Source organism: Bubalus kerabau, chromosome 7, assembly GCF_029407905.1.
Source record: "Bubalus kerabau isolate K-KA32 ecotype Philippines breed swamp buffalo chromosome 7, PCC_UOA_SB_1v2, whole genome shotgun sequence".
Lineage (NCBI taxonomy): Eukaryota > Metazoa > Chordata > Mammalia > Artiodactyla > Bovidae > Bubalus > Bubalus kerabau.
Window position 1 is genome coordinate 95489861 of NC_073630.1, and position 27327 is coordinate 95517187.

The 27327-nt window shown below is 37.9% G+C and overlaps 1 protein-coding gene across 1 annotated transcript in view; it reads right to left on the reverse strand.

The window, feature by feature from the left end:
• Positions 1-27327, reverse strand: part of CCDC158 (coiled-coil domain containing 158) — an 85401-nt gene that overhangs the window by 55591 nt on the left and 2483 nt on the right. Inside the window, exons 2-9 of the mRNA XM_055588840.1 lie at positions 22980-23022; positions 14265-14408; positions 10172-10389; positions 5746-5855; positions 5305-5632; positions 4873-4949; positions 3832-3942; positions 2644-2758 (exon numbers count right to left, since the gene is read on the reverse strand). Coding sequence (XP_055444815.1) covers positions 2644-2758; positions 3832-3942; positions 4873-4949; positions 5305-5632; positions 5746-5855; positions 10172-10389; positions 14265-14334 — 1029 coding nt within the window. The 5' untranslated portion in view covers positions 14335-14408; positions 22980-23022. The remainder of the gene's footprint in view (positions 1-2643; positions 2759-3831; positions 3943-4872; positions 4950-5304; positions 5633-5745; positions 5856-10171; positions 10390-14264; positions 14409-22979; positions 23023-27327) is intronic.

Consider the following 27327-nt stretch of genomic DNA (forward strand, 5'->3'; position numbering starts at 1 on the left):
CTTTGCCAAAAAAGGTTCGTCTAGTCAAGGCTATGGTTTTTCCTGTGGTCATGTATGGATGTGAGAGTTGGACTGTGAAGAAAGCTGAGCGCTGAAGAATTGAGGCTTTTGAACTGTGGTGTTGGAGAAGACTCTTGAGAGTCCCTTGGACTGCAAGGAGATCCAACCAGTCCATTCTGAAGGAGATCAGCCCTGGGATTTCTTTGGAGGGAATGATGCTAAAGCTGAAACTCCAGTACTTTGGCCAGTTCATGTGAAGAGTTGACTCATTGGAAAAGACTGATGCTGGGAGGGATCGGGGGCAGGAGGAGAAGGGGACGACAGAGGATGAGATGGCTGGATGGCATCTCTGACTCGATGGACGTGAGTCTGAGAGAACTCTGGGAGTTGGTGATGGACAGGGAGGCCTGGCGTGCTGCGATTCATGGGGTCGCAAAGAGTCGGACACGACTGAGCGACGGATCTGATCTGATCTGATCTGATGTGATAGAGATCCTAGGTGCCAACTCGATTAGGCTTAATACGTTTTAGTAAAAGTCTCAGTGATCTGGATTAAAATTAATTAAACTAATATGCCCCCCTTTTTTCCAATAATGTTGACTGTTTAAGACTGTAAAAATTTTTCATGATCAATTGTTTACAATAGAGCAAGGTAAGACAATGATTTTAGTATTATGTTTGTATCTATATGACCTCAAAACCCTCATATAAAAGGTTTCAGTCATTTATCTGGGGCTAATGCTTCTACAATGCTAAAGACAGAGGTGTTTATAAAAACAAAAACTATTTTTGTACCATTAAGATGTCAGTATTTGTTAAAATTTCCTACCATTGCTAAATTTAGGTTGATCAGCACGGTGTTATACATCAGACAACATGCAGATTAGCAAACAACTGGGTGACAGCTTATGAAGAGGCTGTTTCCAAGCAACATTACAAATGGAAAGCTATATTAATTTCAAATTATGTAAGATAGATAGGTGAGTCAAGTCTTAGTATTTAGTATTTTGTGGCTTTTCAAAGGGTTTGTCAATAAACAATGAAAATTAAATCTTTTCAGAATGGGTTGAGTATGATGAATATCAGTCATTGTATAGGCTTGATCTGCCCAGAATGGGGTGGATATTCCTGTTCTCCATCTTCAGGGGAAAAGTCCATCCTGAACTTGAACACAAAAGGCAGGCCTCAGAGAAGCAGGAAAGAACAAATATTTCTGTCTGGGCTTTTGTTTCTTGGATTTAGCCTTTAAGAAGTCTAAGGCTCCTTAAGGCTACTTCTAGGTGGCAGTGGTTGAAATGACCCCCCACAAGAATCAAGGTCAAGAGCTAAGGAAGAGGTTTTCGAGAGCAGTGCTGTTCACCCGGCAACCCACCAGGAAAATGTGAAATCAATTTAGAGGGCGTCAAATCAGTATCTGAAGAGAAGAAAAAAAGCCAGTGTTGTAAGTATTGTTTTGTGAAGTGTACTTCGATTGTATCTGCGTGTACTAGATTATATGGAAAACTAGATTTCTTGGTGTGGGTAGAGATCAAAAATGTTTGAAAGCCCCTGTAGAGGATCCAAATCTCAAAACTGAGATTATACAGTTTCATGTTACTCTTTATTGTTTAGACCTTTATAGCAAGATCATGTCTAAATTTTCTATCCTTCTTTTAGCTCTGCAACAACTAATTAAAATTGAAGTCTTGAACTAGAGAACCGAGGAGAAAGAGCCCCCTCCTGTGACCAGCACAGGGCTGACAGTGATAATGAAAGGAGGGGTTGCCCAAAGGCAGGAAAATACCTGGAAGAATTAGTGCTGCAATTTTTCAACTGCCTCTTCCCATAAGGAGCTTTTCCCCTTGTACCATTACCCTGTAGAACTGGATTATGTTATAAAGAAAATCTGTCAGCTTTCTTATACTCTATTTTTTCCCAATCAACTAAGGAGTAAAAAAAATTGGCTATAAGTGGTTAGACCTGCAGGTTCTCTTATAGGTAGGATGATTATATAAAGGATTTATCTTCCAAACTAGGGCATGTTGGAGGTGAAAGGTGGTATTCACAAAACAGGATACTATTTTGTGTCCTTGAAATCAACAAAAACCTAAGCTCCAAAAGATTGGTTGATAATGAAAATAGTTTCTTTTTAGCTATGGAAACTGAGAGAACAGAATACTGTAGTAAATATTAATTAATGTCTAGTTTTAATAGGAACCGTGTGATAAGAGATAAAGATTTAGCTTGCTAATTATTTTTTATTCAGAGTAATCTTGAAGTGAATTCAGTTTGTAAGCCTCACAATGATTAATAAGGGGGAATTGAAGTAAGGAAAGAAATAGCCTAAAGTATTCAGTGGGAGGGGGAGATCAGCTGGTGCCAAGTACTTGCAAAAGCTAAACACTGTAGCAGTAATTTAAATGATGTTATCCTTTCATTTTTTAGAAACTTGCTTGAAGTATGCAGGCAACTTTTCTAAGAATGAACTGATTTGGGCAAACACTTTATAATTTAACATGTAGATATTTAGCACCCATCTTATAAACTGCTTTTAATTTTAAATGGTTGCTTTGATTCCTCATTTTCAAATAAACCATTAAAAACTATCTAATTGATTCTGTGTATAATAGTCTCTGGAAGCAGAACAGCAAAATTTAAACTCACCTTGTCTTCATACATCCTTTTGGCTTCCCTTAATTCAGAACGTAGTTGAGAAACAGTAGATTCCAGGTCACTGAGTTGGCGCATATACATTGAATTTTGGTTTCTTGCTTGCTCTCTAAGAAGGGGTTAAAGAGGGAATAAGAGCAAATAAGATCTAAGGCAGAAGGAAAAGAGCATGACAGAGGATGAGATGGTTGGATGGCATCACTGATTCAGTGGACATGAACTTGGGTAAACTCCGGGAGATGGTGGCCTGGTGTGCTACAGTCCACAGGGTCACAAAGAATTGGACATGACTTGGCAACTGAACAACAAGGGCAATTAGCAAACTAAGAGTAAGTGTGATACCTAAGGGCGCTCTAGCTTTTAGGTACTTTCACTAATTATTTAATATAGCCACTAGTCTTTTATCTTTCAAATTGGTTACTAAAGGCTTAAGTTCAAAATGTTAACTGTTAAACATAGATGATGCATACACAGGAGTTCATTTTACAATTTTCTCTCTGTATGACTGAAAATGTCCATATAAAAAGTTTCAACATGGGAATGCAAATTATAAAATTATTTGTATGTTGTTAGTCACTAAGTCATGTCTGACTCCTTGCAAACCCATTGATTTATATGTATAATTTATATATATTTACACACATGTGCATGTTCAGTCACTCAGTCATGTCTGACTCTTTGTGACCCCATAGACTATAGCCCTCTGGGACCCTCTGTCCATGGGATTTTCCAGGCAAGAATACTGGAATGGCTTGCCATTTCCTCCCCCAGTGGATCTTCCTGACCCAGGGATCAAACCCATGTTTCCTGTGTCTCCTGCATTGGCAGGTGGATTCTTTACTATTGAGCCACCTGGGAAGCCCATCTACACACACACACACACACACACACACACAGATATATAATGTGTGTTTATTTTATCCAATCAGTTGAAATGTAGACAAAAATTAAAACATCCAAACCCCAAGAGACCCAATACTTGCCATAATACTTCTGATATGGTTATAAAGTATTATCCATATGTTAAATAATCTTTTCCATTTACTTGAATGTTAGAAAAGTTTCAATTTCTTGTAGAATCAACTATTAAGAATTTTTAAAAAAGATCTTAGGACAAAAATCAATAACGAAATTAAATGAAGATAAATATCTATCAACTTCAAACCACCAGGACACACATACTGAATGATTTCCAATTGACTCTGGATACTGTTGGCTTGGCTCCGAGCACTGCTAGCTTTCTCGGTGAGTCCTGTTATTTCAGCTTCATGTTCACTTATTAACTGTTCAATCCTATAGAAAGGATGTGGTGATCGTTATTTGATACAGATTTTGCCTGATAAGGAATTATTCTAAAAATTAATGATTTTCAACACTCACATTTGGTATTTTGTTTTAGTTTTGTCTATATTATTCTTTTCATGACAAGTATCTAGCTCTGGGAGTTGGTGATGGACAGGGAGGCCTCATGTGCTGCAGTCCATGGTGTCGCAAGGAGTCAGACACGACTGAGCAACTGAACTGAACTGATGACAAGTATTTAAGCTGGATACAGAATCCTTTATCCAAATCCTTTGGGAGCCAGTCAGGCTTTGGAATTCAGAATTTTTAAAAAATGTTTGATGGTAATAAAGAATAGTACTAAGTATCATGTGACTTTCCCAGAGAGATCTATGGAAGTGTCTCAGAAGCCAGACATCACTAATGCAATGGTAGGTTTTTAAATATTCACAGTAAATCATGAAGACTATAAAAAGCTTAACATTAGCTCAGATTAGGTTTTGCCAACAAAACTGACATAGTATCTAACCTTGACCAAATTGTAGTCAGATGCCTCTTGGCACTTAGAAGCCTAGGCTTAGTAAGAATTTTGCTAAGTCCGTTTAGTGAGAACCTCACACCCCATGCCTCCTCCTAGTAATTTTCCACCCAATGACCGCCTCACCCTGCTTCTTGGCTATGAATCCCCATTTGCCCATGTTGGACTGGGAGTTGAGCCTCATCACTAATTCAAACACCTTTTGCAACAGTCTTGAATGACATCTTCCCTACTTTTCAAATAAGTGTCAGAATAAATTTTTCATTAACATGAGTTTCCTACAAATCTATGGGGGAAAAAAATCTGTGTTTTAGAGCTTTTTAGTTATTGGAATTGCTGATGAGAGACTGTAGACTTGTGCTATAGTTTCACTATGATCTTCTATACCTCAGCCAGAAACCTACCTATCTTGATGTTGTTGAAGAAGTAGTTCCATTTTGTTTTGTGATTCAGATTTCAGTGCTTCAAGCTGATCCTCTACCTGGTTATAAAAAAGAAATATTGATTGACGAACTGGTAGATCTAAAGCCTGGAAAATTTAGAGATTTTCTAACTAAAGGAATGCTTTAGAAAGACACAAATAGAAGGAATACTAAAATCAGATACATTCTATCACTGTATTTTATTAAATCTTTTACAGTGGTTATACTCATGAAACTATATAGACAAGTTAGCTCCCTTTATTAGGAAAGACCACTCTGGAAGTAACTTCCACTATTTTAGAGAACAAAAATGAGAACTTGGCTTACTTTGAAGAGTTTAAGAAAATTATATGCCTTATACTATTGTCTTAATGAATTTTAATATAAAATTGACATAGTGTTCTCACCACTTACTGGAAATATCCTCCCTTTCAGATAAGAAATCTCTGTGTCTAATTCTCTTAGGATTTTACTAATAGCTGAAGCCATGTTTCGGGAGTGGATGGTAGACATGTTGTCATGTTCAAATACTTTCTTGCCTGAGGCTTCTTCAAAGTCAACTAGGACTGATCGGATTTCTTGAAGCACTCCCTCATGACTAAGCATCATCTTTCTTAGCTGCTCTATCTGTGTGCTGCTATCTTTCAGCATATCGTCCTTAAGGCATTTGGCAGCTTCAAGTTCATGAACTGTATTTTGAAGCTGATTTCGTAAATCCTCCTGGGACTGACTCTCCCTTCGTCTATGAAATAAATGAAAGAAAAGAAATAATATTGATAAAACTCAGATTCACACAAGTGATTTTACTCTAGAAAAAGTAAAATTTTTAAATAATTTCACGTAACGAAGCCCAACCTGATGTCAGCCATGGCATCTCTCTCCATCTGCATCTCTTGAAGTTTTGTTTGCAAATCAATGACTGATTGTCTTAAGTAAAACTTTTGTTTCTCATGCAATTCATTGCTCTGGAAAAAAAGTGTCCTGCAAATTAGTCTTCATCAGAGGAACATATTTCCTTATAGCTAGTAATTTCCAAAAATCTATATACCAATCATTTACTTTTTCAAAAAAAATTCTGTGGTTTTTAAAGAAATTATTAATATTTATTTGGCTGCATTGAGTCTTAGTTGTGGCGCATGGGCTCTTCACTGTGGTGTGTGAACTTCTCTCCAGAGCAGAGGCCTCAGTAGTTGCAGCTTGCCAGCTTAGTTGCCCCATAGCATGTGGGATCTTAGTTCTCTGACCAAGGATCAAATCTATGTGCTCTGCACTGAAAGGCGGATTCCTAACCACTGGATCACCAGGAAGTCCCTCAATTGTTTGTTCTTATGTGTACTTCGTTCCCCCTTCACCACTGTCTGGGGCCTAATTAATAATTTCTAACATAGATTTTTGGAATACCCCTTTCAATCCACTTACTTTATAACCAAAACATCATTTCTAGAACAAATCTGACTTATAGCTCAAGAAAGAGATAGGAATAAACTCTATTCCTGAGGATAGAAGTGGTTGAAATTGTGTATACAGAAAAGTCAACCCCCACCTCAAACTGACTTAAAAAACTTGGCAGCAGATAAGTACCATTCAAAAATCAAGGTGTTCTACTACAAAGAAATTCACAAAGATCTCTAAAATCAGGCACTGAGAGGTCTCCCAGAGTAACAGTTGACACCCCATCTAATTATCCCAAAGTAAAGCCATCAAGTTCTGCCCATAGACAGATTGCCAGCAGTTTTTTTCCCCCTACTGTTCATTCTTGAGTATGAACAAAAAGCCAAAAACCACTGAACACTTGAAGGAAGATTACAAAATAAAAAAGAGACCAAGATGAAACAAATGAGAAAATACCCAGAAAAAAAGATCCAAAGAAACAAAAAGTGATAATGCAACAGTGGAAGAACATTTTCAAAAACTTGTATTAGAAATCTGAAAGACATTTTTGCTATAACGTAAGACTTGGAATATGATCAGAGAAGAAAGGGTTCCTGGAAATTAAAAATATGACTGAAAACTAAAAAGTTGCAATAGAAATGTTGGAAGTCAAGAAATGCCCCTTTAAGTAGAAAAAGTAGATAAAATTTTTGAAAGAAAAAGAGATTTAGAGGTTCAACCTAGACAACAGGAGCTTCCGAAAGAGAGAACAGAAAACAGAGAAAGAAACTGTCAAAGGAAAAAAAAAAAATTTAATTCCTCAAAGCCATGAAATTAAAAGACACCTGACCCTTGGAAGAAAAGCTATGACCAACCTAGACAGCATATTAAAAAGCAGAGACATTACTTGGCCAACAAAGGTCTGTCTAGTCAAAGCTATGGTTTTTCCTGTGGTCATGTATGGATGTGAGAGTTGGACTATAAAGAAAGCTAAGCGCCGAAGAATGGATGCTTTTGAACTGTGGTGTTGGAGAAGACTCTTGAGAGTCCCTTGGACTGCAAGGAGATCCAACCAGTCCATCCTAAAGGAAATCAGTCCTCAATATTCACTGGAAGGACTGATGGTAAAGCTGCAACTCCAATACCTTGGCCACCTGATACAAAGAACTGACTCTTGGGCAAGACCCTGATGCTGGGAAGAACTGAGGGCAGGAAGAGAAGGGGATGACAGAGGATGAGAAGGTTGGATGGCATCACCAACCTGATGGACATGATTTTGAGCAAGCTCCAGGAGTTGGTAATGGACAGGGAAGCCTGGTGTGCTGCAGTCCATAGGGCTGCAAAGAGTTGGACATGAGTGAGTGACTGAACTGAACTGAACTGAAAGGCACAAATCTACAGATCAAAAGGGTCCAATGAGTCCCTTTTGGGGCTAGCACAGTGAATGAAAAAAACAAAAAACTACACCCATGTACATTATAGTGGAATTTCAGAGATAAAGAACCTCAAGTTTCCAAAGATGAACCTCAACTAAGTAAAAAAATATCATCTACAAAGGAACAAGAATCAGATAGACATCTTCTCAGTCTCTGCAAAGGCACACAATATTTTCAAAGGATTGAAAGAAAATAACTTTCAACTTTATCCAGCTTAAGTCATTTTCAGGATGAAAAAAATTCATACAATATATGTCCCATATACTTTTTCTTAAAGTTTCTAAAGATGTGTTCTGACTAAATGAAGAAATAAATCAAGAAAGAAGAAAAAGGAAAATAATAAATCCTGGAAATCATGGCTCCAACCAGGAAAGTAGTGATAATAATCTCAAGAAAAAAAATTTTTTTAACTTTTTTTAGTTATACAACAGACCTAAGAAAAAATTCATCTAGACTAGACAAAAGAACTAAAGAGTCCTGGGTTAAAGGAAGGTATGATAGAAAACCTATATGATAATTTTTTTAATAAGGATATGATAAAGGTAAATAGTATAAAGGAAAAAGAAAGGCAATTGGGAACCACAGGAAAAACAAAAACTACACAGCAAAGGAAACAGAAAAGGTTACTACCTGATTCTGCAGTTCACAATGTTTATATAGCCACTATAAGGTGGGACCCTCTATCTTTTTCTCTAATAGTCCAGGTGAATGGCTATAGTCTGAACTTTGGAATGTAACAGTGGAAATGAAAACATATTTGAGAACTATATATGAGGTGCACTGGACAGACTTGGCAGTAAAGTGCATGTCAGGGAAAATGCAGAGGTATCAAGAATGAATCAGGTTTTTGCCCTCCACAACTGTATAAATGCAGCACCACACAAAGCTAGAAGAAAGGCTTGGGGAAAATCAGGTGTGTAATTGGAAATGTTGAGTTTATGGAGCCTGAGAAACCTTTCAAGTAGAAACGTCCAGGAGGAACACAGGTACACTCACTGGGTGTGGAGACCAGTTAAGAGGTCTGACCAGGTGTGTAAACTGAACAGGCACTGACATATACATGGCAACAGAAGCCACGGAAATCACTATTACAATGTATGGAGGGTTTTGTTGGAAGAAGAAAACTGAAAAAGAATGAGCTGGAGGAAAGTTAGGAGAGTGTGCTTCCAAGAGACCTAAGAGAAAAGAGTGCTTCAAGATGAAAACAACTGTCATGTGTGTCAAATGTTGTGGAAGAGGCAAGTAAGATAAAGCATTGATTAGATTTAGCATCAGTGCTTACCCCACTGAGGCATATCCTGTCACTATCACTTTCTATGTTAAATACCTCGGCCATGAGACTGTAAACATGCACATAAAAAGGAGACACCTTTTCCATCTTTATATATCCAATATCTAGTATAATATCTGTTACATGGGAGGTTTGTGATAAATATTATGGCTCCAAATAACCCTGTTATTTACTTACTGATATAACTATTAATAATTTATTGGGAGCCAGTCAAGTGTCACATACTCTGCCAGAGGACAGATGTGGAAAATTAATTAAGGCATTGTTTCTATTCCTCATTGGTATTTCTGTGCTTCACCCATCTATCTATCTATCATCAATCCCTCTCTATTAGTGTACTTATCATAAAGTATTGTCATTGTTTATATGCCACCTCCCTTCGAGACTATGAACTTATGAGTCCTATCTTATTCATCTTTGCATCCTCTGTACATAACGCAGGGATACATCTTTTTCAGCACCTAATAAACTTGTAGAATTCTTAAGTGTTTACACGGTCTGATGAGACAGAACAATGCACTGGTAATACAATAAAAAGCACTAAACAGTACAACAGACGTGTGCATAAGGAGCAATATCTGTACAGAGGAGATCACGCCTACCCGTGTCCAGAGGAAAGGTTTCAGAGAAAAACGCTCGAGCTGAGTCTTGACTTAGAGTAAGAACTGCCAGGTAGACAGGTAGAGAAGGGGCAATGATCTGGGCAAAAGAACGAGGGTCTAGAATTGTATGGTACACCTAGGGAAGAGCAGGTGGCTTGATACTGCTAGAATGGAGGATATATATAAGGAGCAGGTAGCAGAAGAGGCTAAAATGCACAGGGAAAAGTTAGATTACAAAGGTGTCTGTGTAAGTTTGACTCTAAGCTATAGACTGCTCAGATCCAACATGCAGTTGTAAAGCTGACTAAATCCAGCTTGATTCTACATAAGGTCCACTTGAAGTTTTTATGCATTAATTTCTAAACACTATTTAGCTATCACGTATACACACACATCTAAAATCCGATCCCCTACCACTGCTTTGAAAAGAAAAACCTGCTATCATGATAGCAGCACAGCAGGCTTGAACCAATTATTAATTATAATAATAGCTGAATGTGATTAAGCATAACACTTTGAGCTATCCAAGTTTCACGAAGATTACACCAAGAGCATAGCAAAAGAATCAATTTGCAACTCACTTCATTTAGCCTTCTCTGCAAATCTTTGACTTGATGTGAATATTCTTCCAAAACACGCTCAATGTGTTCCTTTCCAGGGTAAGGAATGACTTTTCTATGAGAATCAAGTTCCACTTCATATTTAGGGAAAAAAGGAATTTGTGTTATAGTCCCAGTTGAAGATGTGTTTTCAATTATTGTTCCACGAATAGATGACATAAAAAATGGACTTGAAGAACCTAAATATTAAAGAATTGATTAACCAATTAATTATCTGAATAATAAAATAATTTTGTGGTGAACAATTATCCCAGGTGATGCCCTTACTGAACCCTGCAGGAGCTCAAGGTCTCATGGGGAAAAGAGACAAGTGATAGTCGCTCTGAGAGAGAAGGGCACAAGGTAAAAAGGAGGAGCAGGATAGGAAGGAGGGGGAAGTTTTACTTGCTAGCGATCAAGTGATACTTGCGTTGAATGAGCCTTGAAGCATCTATGACTATGAAGTAACTAGCCTGTATTATAACTCTGTATGTATGAGTAACTAGTATGTATGAGTAACTAGTATGTATGAGTAACTAGTATGTATGGTAACTAGTTTGTTTGTGTAGTAACTCTATGGTACTGTATCTGAATTCGAGTTTTCAGTATGAACTTAGAAAAAAGAAATCTAATTCCCAATTTTAAGACACTGAACACTCCCAGACACAGTGTCACTTCAGTAGCAATAGGCACACGAGATCCTGGTGTGTGATTACTATTTCTTACTAAAAGGAACCAGGGCTCCTTAGCAAATGGCTGATTCCAGGTCTGGTGGAACAGGAAAAGTACAGTATAAGTCACAATTAAGAACCACTACCTTTATCAGGCAGAAAAAAAATAAGTATTGTAGGAATAAGAGAGTGAGAGTGCTAGAAGATAGCAGGCTGGATTCCAGAAGCCCATCTGTTCTTGGCAATAAGATCCAAGATAGGAAAGTGAGTAGCTGTTAGCAGTTCAGTTGCTCAGTCGTGACCAACTCTTTGAGACCACAAGAACTGCAGCACACCAGGCTTCCCTGTCCATCACCAACTCCCAGAGTTTGCTCAAAATCATGTCCATCAAGTCGATGATACCATCTAACCATTTCATTCTCTGTTGTCCCCTTCGCCTCTTGCCTTCAATCTTTCCCAGCATCAGGGTGTTTTCCAAGAGTCAGCTCTTCCATTCAGGTGGCCAAAGTATTAGACCTTCAGCATCAGTCCTTCCAATGAATATTCAGGATTGATTTCCTTTAGGATGGACTGGGTGCATCTCCTTGCAGTCCAACGGACTCGCAAGAGTCCTTTCCAATACCACAGTTCAAAATCATCAATTCTTTGGTGCTCAGTTTTATGGTCCAACTCTCACATCCATACAGGACCACTGGAAAAACCATCCTTGACCAGACAGACCTTTGTTGGCAAAGTAATGTCTCTGCTTTGTAATATGCTGTCTAGGTTGGTCATAGCTTTTCTTCCAAGGAGCAAGTGTCTTTTAATTTTCATGGCTGCAGTCACCATTGGCAGTGATTTTGGAGCCCCTCAAAATAAAATCTGTTTCCACTGTTCCCCCATCTATTGGCCATGAAGTGATGAGACCAGATGCCATGATCTTCGTTTTCTGAATGTTGAGTTTTAAGCCAGCCTTTTCACCCTCCTCTTTCACTTTCATCAAAAGGCTCTTTAGTTCCTCTTTGCTTTCTGCCATGAGGGTGGTGTCATCTGCATATCTGAGGTTACTGCTATTTCTCCCAGCAATCTTGATTCCAGCATATGCTTCATCCAGCCTGGCATTTTGCATGATGTACTCTGCACATAAGCTAAATAAGCAAGGTGACAATATACAGCCTTGACATACTCCTTCCCCAATTTGGAACCAGTCTGATGTTCCATGTCTGGTTCTAACTCCTGCTTCTTGACCTGCATACAGATTTCTCAGGAGGCAGGTAAGGTGGTCTGGTATTCCCATCTCTTTAAGAATTTTCCACAGTTTGCTGTGATCCATACAGTCAATGGCTTTGGTAAGTCAATAAAGCAGAAATAGATGTTTTTCTGAAACTCTCTTGCTTTTTCTATGATTGATTTGATCTCTGGTTCCTCTACTTTTTCTAAATCCAGTTTGACCATCTGGAAGTTCTTGGTTCCTGTACTGTTGAAGCCTGGCTTGGAGAATTTTGAGCATTACTTTGCTACCATGTGAGATGAGTGCAATTGTATGGTAGTCTGAACATTCTTTGGCATTGCCTTTCTTTGGGATTGGAATGAAAAGTGACCTTCTTCAGTTTGTGGCCACTGCTGAGTTTTTTAATTTGCTGACATAAGGAGCACAGCACTTTTACAGCATCATCTTTTAGGATCTGAAATAACTCAACTGAATTCCATCACCTCCACTAGCTTTGTTCGTAGTGATGCTTCCTAAGGTCCACTTGACTTCGCATTCCAGGATGCCTGACTCTAGGTGAGTGATCACACCATCGTGATTATCTGGGTCATTAAGATCTTTTTTTGTCTAGTTCTTCTGTGTATTCTTGCCAACTCTTCTTAATATCTTCTGCTTCTGTTAGGTCCACGCCACTTCTGTCCTTTATCATGCCCATCTTTGCATGAAATGTTCCCTTGGTATCTCTAATTTTCTTGAAGAGATCTCTAATCTTTTCCATTCTATTGTTTTCCTGTATTTCTTTGCACTGATCACTGCAGAAGGCTTTCTTATCTCTCTCTGGAATTCTTTGGAACTCAGCATTCAAATGGGTATACCTTTCCTTTTCTCCTTTGCCTTTTGCTGTACAGATCAAATGACTGAGTAACTAGAGTACAGAAGCCATGAGTCTGAGACCTTAGATGGTCATCCATGAGGACAATGACACTGCAGGATGATGGTGTGCCTGGGGCGGGAGTGACGGTCCATGAGCTAAGCGCCCATGCCCCCACTGGGATATCATGCGGGTGGGGAGGTGAGCGAGGGGAATGAGCAGAGTGGATGGATCTAGTAAGATGGAGGTACCAACGGCATGAGCATCCTAAGGAGCAGAAACTTTTACACAATAAGCATGTGAAGATAAGTCTGTAAGCAGACCGGTGGAAAAACAGACCTGTAATTCAGAATGAACTCTGGCTGCATTCTTTCAGACAAGAGAGACATGAAGGGAAAGCAGACAGGGTTGTACAGTCACCTGCCTGACTGCCACAGAGTCCCTTCCCTGCCATATGCTGTGGAGACCATCCTTCCAATGCCCCATTGCCAGCACGTTTCCTGGTAGGTTCACAATGGAAGGTGCTGGCAAAAGACCAGAAGGCCGTAGTGGGGAGAAGCTGAGGGACTCTCCTCTCTCCTGCCTCAGACGGGCTTCTGGCAGCGAGTGGTGGGTCCGTCTCCAGCAGGCAGCCCAGTCCGTGGTTCCAGCTCCTGTTTCCACCCACACCTTATGACAGTTCCTATTCTCAGGGTCCTTTTGGCCCAGAGACTGGTAGCAGCTTCCTGCTGTGGTTGATCTCTGCATTCTCTCATCTCCTGTGAACCTTTTTGGCTCTTCTAACATCTGTGTTATAAATTTCCTGTATTAAGTGCCACCTATTTATTCCACCTGTTTCTGTCTTCTGTCTGCTATCTGCTGACATAATTTTCATCAGAGTCGATGGGAAGCCTGAACAGTAGCCATGGGAATGGAGAGGTAAAATGCATCCAAGAGACATTTCTGAGACTAGAGAAAGCAGGACATCGTACTTGATTGGATGTGGAGGGGAGAGGTGTAAGGGAAAAGAAGTCAAAATGATGCAGAATTGGGGCCTGGGGCTGACCAAGGAAGAGAAGGCATTTAGAGAAATGGCATGTGTGGAAGTGCCTCAACATGGAAACAGTCTTCAAACCAGAAAATAATGTAAACACATGCTAAAAAATAGACATGCTATTTTTAAAAGATTAAACAACTTCTTCCTTATAAAGCAGAATTATAAATAATCTGGTTATTATTCATGAACAAGGTCTGTGACCTGCACAGTTAAACCAAAACATACTAAAACACAGTGGCTTGAATGAATATTATGAAGGCTGCTTAGTTTTAATTTTCTCCCATTTTCGTTTTATAAAAAACACATACCTGCATTGGATGGGATGCCACTGCTTGGCAAAAGATGTTCATTTTTGGGTTCACAAGGTTTTTGTTCCATATTAAATATTTGCTACCTCTTCTTAGAGATCTTGAAATATGAATGCTTCCCTATTTAGTTCTTTTAGTTCTTATCTATAAAAGACAGGGATTTAGTCTGTATTAATAAGGTAAAATGTGAAAAAAGTTCACAGAGGAGGAAATGACTATATTCACGTTTGAAATTTAATAACAGGTTTTCACCAGGAAAATATTTACACAGAAATATTTTATTATTACATAAAATTAATAAGTGAACAGAATCTTACTGTAAAACTTGTTGATTTTAATGGCCACGTGGTTTATTAAAGACAACCCGAAAATAAGAAACACTTTTAATTACTACAATTATTAGCACTCTGATCTGAGGTAGAGTTTTTTCTCTTCTTATATCTCTCTCATAAGTTACATTATCAAATAATGAAAGAAGGCACTTCCTCAGTAAAAAGTCACAAATTATGAAGAAAATTCAAATTTGAAATCATTAATAAAAGGTAATGGAGGAGGGCATGGCAACCCATTCAAGTATTCTTTCCTCAAAAATCACATAGACAGAGGAGCCTGCTGGGCTACAGTCCATGGGGTCACAAACAGCTGGACACAACTGAGTGAGCACAATAAATGGTAAAAACTTCTTGGATATCAAACAGTGCTCATAATTTTAGATTAGGCCAAGAGGGGGCTTTGGGGTTTGAAGAACACTGGTAGAGGCCTGATTCCAAATCTTCTCCTTATCCTCTGAATATCCATAAAATCAACAACAAAAAAAAACAAATAAAAGCACATGGGCTCCAAGCCTTTAGCATTCCCAGAAGACAGAGAATGCCACAGCCTTCAAATTATCTGTTAGCAGAGGGAAATTTTTTTCCAAAAGTGCTCCCATACTCTACCGACCAGCACTACAGGCCTCTGGGTGTGGACAGTGGGAGAGGAGAGGCTAAAGAGACTGAAAAGGAGCAGAGGGCCAAGAGGAAGCACAGAGTGGCCCCCAGAAAGTGAACGAAAAGAGCCAGGTTACTAAGCACAGGCTGGGACGAGATAGTCTCTGGCTGTGCAGTTAGGGCTTGAAAGTGGGCAGGCGCTAGGAGTGTCAGCCTCAGAGAAGAGTGTCTCCGGGGGAGACATGGTCTCCCCTGGAGATGTGGCAGTAAAGGGAAGAAGGAAATGAGAGGGGAAATTTTAGGAACCAGCAGAAGCAAAAGAAGCAAGATATGCCAGTGCTCCTTCTACCCCTCCCACCTAATATTCCCCCACCATCCATAAAAGAGAATGCCTGGAAGACAGCTCTCTCAGACCAATAGTCCTGTCCACTAAATAAACAGAAAATAGTTAAAAATAGATCACATCCATACAAAACTTCCACAAAATATCATAAAATGTGGATAAAATCTTTTCTGCTCATGAAAAGTCCCCCAAACCCTCCCCAACAACAAACATGAACTCAAAGAAAGCTGTAACACAACACTCCAAGCTGAACTAAATATTCTCAAACAAGCATTTGGGAATAATGAAAAGTCACTCTTGAATAAGAATTGTAAAATGTAAGAACAGAAGTGGACAAGAAACAAAGAAAACAAGCAGGTCATCAGGAAGAAACAAAATGAGAGTTGATTAAAGTAAGGAAAGAGAGAGAAGAAAAACACAAAATTATATCAGAAATGAAGACCAAATTACAAAGACCAGAGAATAAAAAAAAAAAAGACCAGAGAATAAACTGCGTTGTAAACTTAATAAAGGCATTGAAGGAAATCAGGAAAACAACCAAGAGGATGAAAACTGAGATAAAGAAGAAAAAAGGGTTGGAGAGGAAGTGAAAGAAATGGACGACAGGCAAAGGAGGTTGAATATAATTGGTGTCCCTGAAGAAAAAAAGTCCAAAAAATGAAAGAGAACTATTATTTAAAACTATAATCCAATAAAGGAAGATCCAAATCTATACATTTTTTGAGACTAAGGAAAATCAGCCAAGAATGATTAACTTTGAAATACATCCTATCGAAACAACATTAAGATGTTAAAGATTATGAAAAAAATCCTTAGGGCCTTCAGGCAAAAATAAATGAAGTAATTTATAAAGGCAAAAAGATTAGAATGGCATCAGATTATTCAAAAACAACATACAAAGCAAGGCAACAGAAGAGCAGCATTTTCAAGAAATATAAGGAAAAAGAAAGTACAAACCAAGCCTATTATATCCGGCCAAGATCAAAAGATAAAAAAGCACGGAAAAGCAGTTTTGAATGTGCCAGAACACTGTACATAAGTACCCCTTCTGATGAATCTACCAGAGGGAGTGAAGCTTCATCCAACCAACAGATGACCAGCAAATGTGGCAACATGGTAACAGCTGCTGTAAAACCAAAGTTTTTCCAGAGGTTTTAAATTTTTCAAAATAAAACTTGGGAAAAGGGAGGATTATGTTTTTAAAAAAAAAAGATGACTGGGAACACTGAAAAAAAAGACTTACGTGAACATTTTAAATATTCAATTGTAGAGTTGAGACTAAAATATGAGAAGGGTAATGGCATGGAAAAATAATATATAAATATTATATGTGTGACAATAGAGAACAGCTACAACTAAAGATGGGAAGAGAGAATAAAAGGGAAATAGAGGGCCACTGGTTGTAAAAGGTACCATTTAAAATTGACAAAAAGCAAAAGGCTAAATAAGAAAAAAAGTTGGAGGGGTTATGGGTGTAGTATAGAAAGCATTAATGCAAAGGTAACAACTAGAATAAAAATAAAAATCTTAAATGCCAAAAGAATTTTTTTAAAAAAGAAGAAACACCAAATAAACACATTAATATAATATAACACACACAGTAATTACACCACAAGATAATAATGTAATAACAATGAGACAGAATTTAGGCCGACACAACAGTCATGTCAGTAAATCTGAGAGGACTTGACTATTCAAAGAAATTTCAAATTAGCTCTTAAAAAAATTCAACTCTGTGCTGTACATAAGAGGAAACTAAAAGACACTGATTAAAAAAAAAAAAAATCAAATAAAGTGACACCATGATCTGCTAGGCAAATTAATTCAATACGAAAGCATGGGGTAGCCATGCTATCCAAAGCAATCTGCAGACTTAATGTGATCCCTATTAATATTACCCATGGCATTTTTCACAGAACTAGGACAAATAATTTCAAATGTATATAGAACCATAAAAGACCCAGAATTGCCAAAGCAATCCTGAGGAAAATAAAACAAAGCAGGAGGCATACCCCTCCCAGACTTCAGACAATATTACAAAGCTACAGTAGTCAAAATAGCATGGTATTGGCTGCCCCCCACCCCCCCACCCTCGCCACAGACATAGAGATTAATGGGACAGAACAGAGCCCAGAAATAAGCCCATTTACCTATGGTCAATTAATCTTTGACAAAGGAGGCAAGAATATAAAATCAGAAAAAGTCTCTTCAGAAAGTAGTGCTGAAGAAGTTGGACAACTGCATGTAAATCAATGAAGTTAGAACACATCCTCATACCATATACAAAAGTAAACTCAAAATGACTTAAAGACTTAAATATTTAAGACATGACAACTCCTAGAAGAGAACATATAGAAAATATTTTCTAATAAAGTCATACCAATGTTTTCTTAGGTTAATCTCCCAAAGCAATAGAAATAAAAGCAAAAATAAACAAATGGGCCCTAATCAAATTTATAAGCTTTTGCACAGCAAATGAAACTACAAACAGAATGAAAAGACAACCTACAGACTGGGAGAAAATATTTGCAAATGATGTGATTGACAAAGGATTAATTTTCAAAATATACAAAGAGCTCATACAACTCAATAACAAAAAGGCAAACAACCCAATCAAAAGTGGGCAGAAGACCTAAATAGACATTTCTCCAGAGAAGACATATAGATGGCCAACAGGCATATGAAAAGATGCTCATCACTAATTATTAGATATTTATAAATAAAAACTACATTGAGGTACTACCACATACCAATCAGAATAGCCATCAATAAAAAGTCTACAAACAATAAATTTTGGAGAGGATGCAAAGAAAAGGGAACCCTTTTACACTGTTGGTAGGAATGTAAATTGGTACAGCCATTATAAAAAACAGTATGAAGGTTCCTCAAAAAACTAGAGTAGCCATATGATCCAGCGATCCCACTCCTGGGCATATACCCAGACAAAACTGTAATTCAAAAAGAGATGTGCACCCCTGTGTTCACAGCAGCACTATTTACAATAGCCAAGACATGGAAACAGCCCAAATGTCCACTGACCCACTGACAGATGAATGGATAAAGAATATTTGTGTATATATACAATTTAATACCATTTGCGGCAACATGAATGGACCTAGAGATTATCATAGGCAGCAAAGTAAGTCAGAAAAAGACAAATACCATATGATATCACTTATACGTGGAACCTAAAATATTACACAAATGAGCGTATTGATGAAACAGAAACAGACTCACAGAAATAGAGAACAGACTCACGGTGGCCAAGGGGAAGAGCACTGGGAGGGAAGGATTGGGAGTTTGGAATTAGCAGATGCAAACTATTATATATTCAATGGATAAACAACAAGGTCCTATTGTATAGCACAAGGAACTATATTCAATATCCTATAACAAGCCATAATAGAAAAGAATATGAAAAAATATATATGTATAATTTTGCTGTACAGCAGAAATTAACACAACATTGTAAATCAAATATACATCAATAAATTTCTTTTTTTAAAAAGCATGGGTTAAAATCCTGATACCAGACCAAACAGTCTTCAAGCCAACAAGTATTAAATAAGACAAAGGGAACTTAAGTTAAATGCTTCATTCCACAATAACAATACCTCTGACTCTATATACCTTATAACACAGCAATCATTTAGATAAAACATAAATAACAGGAAATGCAATAATAACTAGAAACAATAATAATGAGAGGCTTTAACACATCACTCAGCATGAGATAGATCAAGCAGCCAAAAAATAAGTAAGAATATAAAAGATTTAGAAATAATTACTAAGGTAGACTTTGTGGATATACATTGAACACTATATTTTAATAATAGAGAATATACCTTCCTCTCAAGTACACATAGAATATTCACAAAACTCAATCATACTCTAGGACACGAATAATAGATTAGCAGCTTCCATAAACAGAAATGACAAACATCTCCCTCTGGTCACAATGTAATATGAGAAAGTAAAAGTAAAACCCCAAAAGCAAAAAAGCCTTTCCACTTAAAAATTAAAAGGCTTTGTATTAAATAACTCTTGTGTGATAAAAGAAATATAAACAGAAATTTTTAAATTTCTAAAAATATGACAATGAAAGTACTACATATCAGAATCTGAGATACATTAGAGCAATGCAAAAAAGAAAATTCCCAGCCTTAAACACCTACTTTAATTTTTTAAAAAAACATGAAAATAAGTGAATTAGATCTGTAACACAAAAAGATTTCTAATACAAAAAGGGAGGGGGTAATGTAACAAAAGCACATGGTAGGACTTAATAAAGATAGAAGCAGAAATTAAGAAAACAGAAAAACAATTAAAAAAAGAAAACAGAAAAACAATTAAAAAAAGAAAACAGAAAAACAATAGATCACATTAATGAATCAGAATCCTAGTTCTTTAAAAAATAAATGTAGGTAACAACTATCAAAATGATAGAAAGAGGAATATTACACAGAACATACTGCTCATCATTTTTACAATGTAAGCATTGTGTTAAAAGTTATTTTTAAACACTTCTGAGCTAAAAAGAATTTTTGCTGTTGAACAGAATTCGTTTTTATTACACTTACACTTTCGCCTTTTAGATTACTGAGGTGCCATCTGTCAAAACAATGATTAAATTCTAGCTTAATATGTTTATACTATCATTTTTAGGAAATAAGTGGCAGGGAAACATTAAGGGAAACATTGCATAAAGAATTCTAACAAATGGAATGTTACTCAAGATTGCCAGGCAATTTAAATGTTCTAAATAGAAGAAATTGCTATTTGGGGAATAAAAAAACCTCTCATTTAAACAAGTTTTATCATGAATGTTTGCTGTTTAACTTAGCTTACACACTAAAATGATATATTTGGGGATTCTTCAGGATGAAAGAAGTAAGAAAATGTAAATTATTGAGTAATGTTGTCATAAATTAGACATAGATCCAAAGCATGAAGGAGTGAGTAGGGCAGGTGGAATCAAAGCCCAGCATTAGGAGATCATACACTAATCCACTCTGCTTGAAAGCAGACTTTGGGCTATCAAGAAAGAAACAGAATCTACAAGCAAGATAAGCAGAACAGGTATGTCTACTTGCCAATGCTGCTAGTTATTTTATGTATATATCTTAGAGTAATGAAATGTCTTTTAAAAATTATTTGTAATCTAGATTTCCACTGTTTTAGACTGACCAAATCATTAAACTGGTCAAATCATTCAGTATTTATTTTCATTGCATTGTAAGAATTGTAACCTTATTCCTATATTTGGGCATAAAACTTATTAAATTACTAAGGATTTCTGGAAAAAGAATTTTTTTTGGTCTCAATTAAGTCATGAAACTGTGAAAATGCTGCACTTTGTTGATTTGCGGATCAAAACATGAACTTACATGTGTTTGATTTAAACCTCTGATAAAAGCACACAGGTGAGATCTTGGCCTCTTCTAGTATGCCAATATTTATTAAGAACAATTCTGCCTGGTTTAAAATTATGATCAGGTTCACATTGAAAGAAGCCTAAATTTCTGATAAGTAATAGCTAGGTAAAGATTCTACTTATTTAATTAGAATGTTGCAGAAAAGGCCTTAAAAGAGGCCACAGACCACAATTTGGAGGAAAAGCAGGTTATAGGCTTTAGTTTTTGTTACACAGTTGAGCTAAGGGACTTTAAACTACCTCCTGGGCTTTCACCTCTTCTCCTTGGCTTCCAAAAGCTGTGGTGACCATACACCCGTACTTTCCCTAATGTGACCAGTCCTCACCTTGATTTCTTTCTGTATGGCTATGCCAGGTAGCCCTCTACTGTGACTGTGATAGAATGTGACTGTCTCCATAGTAAGCTGATTCAGAATCCATGATCTATTTTGATTTGTAAAGATTACTTACAATGTGGACTTTCCTGATAACTCAGTTGGTAAAGAATCCACCTGCAATGCAGGAGACCCCGGTTTGATTCCCGGGTCAGGGAGATCCCCTGGAGAAGGGAAAGGCTACCCACTCCAATATTCTGGCCTGGAGAATTCCATGGATTGTATAGTCCATGGGATCGAAAAGAGCTGGACAAGACTGAGCAACTTTCACTTGCACTTACAATGTGTGTTACATTTAGATTACTGGATTCATCAATGAATGACTCAAGCCCTTAGAGTGCTACCTTACACAGAAGTCTGAGATTGGTGATTTTATAAAGCTAGTCCATACTCTTGTAGAACCAGTCTGCAGGTATGTTTTCCCCAGGAAATCCTAAGGTACTCTAGTGTGTTAGTCAGTCAGTCATGTCTGACTCTTTGAAACCCCATGGACTATAGCCTGCCAGGCTCCTTTGTCCATGGGATTCTCCAGGCAAGAATACTGGAGTGTGTTGCCATTTCTTTCTCCAGGGGATCTTCCCAACCCAGGGATTGAACCCAGGTCCTTGTATTGCAGGAAGACTTTTTACCATCTGAGCCACCGTGGAAGACTAAGACTAATCCATATATCACATGTCTGGGCCAGTACAGTCTGAGAAACGCAATGAAGACAGCAGTTTTTGCTGAATAAAACCTTTATTGCCTGAGTTATTGTTCTCACTACTAATTTCACATCACTCATGGGTTCAAATTCTAGCTCTGTGATCTACCACCTATGTGACCTTGAGAACAATATTTAACCTCTGTAAGACTATAAGATAGATACAGAGTATATACTACAAAAGAATAAGAATTACCTGAGATAACTCATCAGACTTACTATCCTGTTGCCTCAATCTATAGGAAACTAGCACTACATAATGGAATAGTAAACCAAGAATAACAACACTGTTTTTGAAATTTAAGCAGTGTATACCAGCTCACTTTCCCATAATATATGGCCATATCTTTCTGTTTATCTAGAAAGAAGGTACGTTTCATATACGTACTCTAAAGGAAAAGAAAGTGGGTTCAGAATGCACTGAATAAACAGAGGGACCATTATAACGTAATACAGAATTATGTTCGTAAGATTCTACATCACCAGTACATGAGATCGTTTTGGAAGGAGGCAGCCCAGAAGAAAAACAGAACTTAGAATCGTAATTCTGCCTTTGGTCACCTGTGAAAGCATTGGCAAATCTATTCACGTCTCTGAGCCTCAATTCCCACCATTACTAAATGAGGTTAGGGGTGTGTCTTCCAAACTTTTTTTAAGGAGTGGAAGCCTTTCATTGAATCTTCAGACACCTGACTACACACCCTCCTCTCTGCCCTCCAAATACCTTTATGGAATACAGAAGGATCCACTGAGCAGAATTTGAAAACCACAGAGATAAACCCCTTATAACTTTACTATATTAGATATTCTAGCCTAGGCATCGATCAAGCTTAAGACCTCAGGCTCTAAAATTAGTTGCAGATATAATAAATTAGTGCTATCAGTTTTATTTAGTCACAATTCTTAAGTATAACCCAAAGCAAAACAAGAAATACCTTAAAATCTGGATATTCTTATTTTCACTTATTCTATTAACACCTGAAAAACAGAAAATATTTTAAAATCTGCTTATTAATATATACACTACTTCATTATCTAAAATTTATTATTTTCAAAAAGTTCAACTTGCAAGTTCATTTTCATCATTTAAGATCTTGACAACACCTAAAACATGTACATACAATAGCAACAACAAAAGTTTGAATTCTTCTTCCTTTGGGTTTATCTTGTATATGAAAGTATTGACATTTTAAATTTATAGCACTTAAGATGGCACCTGTGGCACTTATCTACACTAAGTTTATATAACAGAACATGGTCATCTATATGCTCCCTACTTTGCTGTGCTTAGTCGCTCAGTCGTGTCTGACTCTTTGCGACCCCAGGGACTGTAGCCTGCCAGGCTCCTCTGTCCATGGGATTCTCCAGGCAAGAATACTGGACTGGGTTGCCATTTCCTCTTCCAGGGGATCTTCCCACCCCAAGGATTGCACCCAGGTCTCCTGCATTGCAGGTGGATTCTTTACCCTCTGAGCCACCAGGGAAGCCCATGCTCTCTATTGATCCAATGCTCATCTTGTTGTATAGGTCTCACTGACATGATCAAGATAAGGCAGCAAGTAAACCAACAGGCCCGTTATCTACATGTCCAACCTTTCTCTAGGTACTTCCAAACTAACTTAAATAGATCCCCTGAACTGCTTTTCACTGCTTGGAGATGCTCTGATGAGGTAACAGCTCTTGTGCTTGGTTAGAAAAGTTACTGAGTAGAGGAAATTCTACCTATAAATTAGCAACAGTTCTATAAATCTTAAGCAATGTAGCTGAGAAAAACAACTAGGAATTTTGGAATATCTCAGTGGACTCTAAGTGAGCAGCTGCCTTACTGGAAAAATGAATGACAACACAAATATCAAATCATAATGTAATAATCTGAAATTAACATAATGTTATATATCATTTAACGTCAACTGAAAAAAAGAATGAGGATATTCTATGTGCAGAATGAGGACTAATGAACAAAAGTAAAGGGAGACAGGTTCTAGCTCAGAGTGGAGAGGGACATTCTAAAAACTGGAGCACATTCAATATATACACAGTGGACCTCCTTGTGAGGTGTTCAAGCTGAAAGTGGATGAGCATTTGTTGAAATGACAGCTGCCACTGGCTTTCCTCTCTTGGCAGAGTGTTGAACTAGAAGAATTGTAAAATCCTCTCCAATCTGGATATTCTATGATTTCATATGGAGAAACTTCAGCAAAAAGATGACCCCAAATACAATGACTTCTCACAGGTGATTCCAGTCAGCAAAACCAGACAGGGGTAATTCCACTGCTTCCAGAAATTTTCATGCTTTGTTGTTAAAAAAATTGAGGGGGCTCTAGATTCATCTTTATCCCAAATCTGGTCTCTTTGCATTCCTACCTAACCTATTTCCTAGGATGCTCTCAGATAGTGATACCATAAAGCCAGCTTTCCAAGTCAGACATTTCAGTGTCTTCTTCTGTTATTCATTTATTCAAACTCCACCTTCTGTTGAGTAATACCTTTTAACTCAGTGAAGGATACTTAAATGTGGTTGTAAGTTATAAGGAAGGAATCCTGGCATATGCAGCTTAGTTATTTTTAGTCTTATTGTATTCTTTCATGCTTTAACCAGCTCTTACTAGACCTGCTACAAAATCCCTCACAATGATCCTCCTAAGTTTCAGTTTCTTACAATCTTCCTTTAACATAGGAGCTATTCTGCCACAACTTGCTCAAAAACAACAGCTTAAACTAAGACTAGCCCTCAAAGCCCTTTACGATCTTGACCTAACCAACCTCTCAGCCTCACCTCCTTCATCCTCACTCCCCTGACACACACTGTGTCCATTCAAAGCTGTGTCCTGAGCATGCCCTGCTCTTTCAGGACCCTCCTTTATTTACACTCTATTTCTTCCTCCTTTCTTCCCTGAAAACCCGTCTCCAGTTTAGTTTTCAGGGAAGTGGAGAAAGAGGTTCAAAACTATGTAGTTAGTAGCAACGTACACTGATCCAGCCTTAAAATCAACGTTCTAATAATAAGGGAAAGAACACTACCCAATGCCTCTGAAAGACATCATTTAATGTGGGGAACTGTATTTGGATGACATGCTTTCCTCACTCTTCCCACATCAAAAGTAGTAAAATTTAATTAAATCATCCATGCATATAAAACACTTAGCACAGGGCCTGGTACACAGGAAGCCTCTGGTAATTATTAATTGCTATTAATAGCATTTTGATGGTTTACAGTGTATTGCCGCTATGAATAGTGCCTCTGTAAACACTAGAGACAGAGCTTTTGTAAGATCACAACCAATCAAGTTTCTGCCCTTGTGGATCTTATATTCTAACAGAGAAAGACATTAACAAAATAAATCAAAAATATAATTTTGGAGAGTGGTCAAGTGCAATGATGAGAATAACACAGAGTAGTAACATACAGAGTTGAGTTGAGGCTACTTAGTAGGTCAGGGAAGGACTTCCTGAAGTGACATGTGAGCTGAATGACAAAAAGTCAGCTCTGCAGAGGACTGGGGAAGATCCTAAGAGGAAGTACCACAGGCAAAGGTCTGGAGATAAGAAAGACTATGTGTTCACTGACTGCCATGGAGGAGGCTAGTAGAGCCTACACATAGTCCAGGGAGAACGGGAGGTCTGCTTACAGACAGCCGGCTGTGTCCTGTGTCCAAAGAAACACCGTGCTTTTTAGGAGTTCCCCTCCTAAATTATCTTGAGAAGTTGCTGGTTTGGTTGGCTGGTTGTAGAGTTCATGGGACCTTGAAAAAGCTACACTAAGGACTTGGAGGTTTATTCTAATTGCAACGGAAAGCCACTGGAGCATTTTAACCAGAGGCATATAATCTTCCAGCGGCTGGATGGGAAATATGCTGAGGAGAAGCAGCGGTCAGTTTTGAAGCCGCTGGAGTAGTCCCTGCAGAGAAATTAAAACCTTAACTCTAAAGTAGGCCAGTGATCGGAGAAGGCAATGGCAACCCACTCCAGTACTCTCGCCTGGAAACTCCCATGGCCGGAGGAGCCTGGGGTAGGCTGCTGTCTATGTGGTCGTACAGAGTCAGACATGACTGAAGCGACTTAGCAGCAGCAGGCCAGTGATCAAAAGCAGATTGGTGCTGGGGTTGGGAATGGAGACTGGCTACGAATGGGTACAAGTGATCTTTTTTGGGTGATGGAAACGTTCTAAAACTGAATCATGGTGACTTAATAAAAATCATTGGATTTTATATTTAACATCAATGAATTTTATGGTAAGCAAATTAAACCTCAAAAAGGTAGTTCAAAAATAAAGCAGATTGGCTACTCTTTGTACATTTCTGTAATGCTTTGTGGAGTAAGAATAGGGATGCAAATTAGCTGCCTGGGACCCAGAAGTCAATCAACTAAATCTGAACACTTTTCTTTTTTTCCCCTGCATCCTAATCCTAAATATTGCAGTGTCTTAATGTCAAGATAACTAGAGATTGCTTTTAACTTCCTTATGGAACCATTTTAGCATTGTCTCTTTTCTCCTGGATTGAACCCATAACTCAATTTCCAGGTGTCTGCAACTCTTCTTTGATATACACATGATAGATATCCAACAACATCTTAGCTAAGGACCAAACCTAAGTCATTTTGTACCTATATTCTCTTAACCAGAGCAAATGCAGTGATATATTAATAGAAATACAAAGAAAATTGCTTTAGTGCTAGACCATCTCTTTCTAATGCAACTAATTTATTTTCCCTTCTCACCAAATTCTCTGCTTAAATCTTTTCCTGAGGATGTACAGGGTTCAGGAAATACTCAATGGTCTCCACTACAACACCTGCCACTGCCCCAGCTGGAAAGCTTTTAAAACATTCATCAATACAGGCCTGATTCTATGTGACTTATAAGCATAATTGTATGTATTAGTTTCCTATAATTGCCATAACAAGTTACCAAAAGCTTGGTGGTTTAAAACCATAGCCATTTATTCTTTCACAGTTCTGGTGCCAGAAGTTCAAAATCAGTCACAGGGCTGAAATCCCAGTATTGGCAGGGCTGTGCTCCCTTCAAAGGCTCCAAGAAAGAATCCATTTCTTGCCTCCACCAGCAAGTAGTTGAAGCATTCCTTGGCTTGTGGCCACATCACTCTGATCTGTGTTCACAATGCAGTCTCCTCTTCCCTGTCTAATCTCCTCTGCCTCCCTCAAGGATTCTACTGTTTGCATTTAGGATCCACTCAGATAACCCTTCTAGTTCAAGATCCTTGACTTAATCATATATGCAAAGACCTTCTTGGCTTATCATATTTATGGTTCCAGGGATTAGGA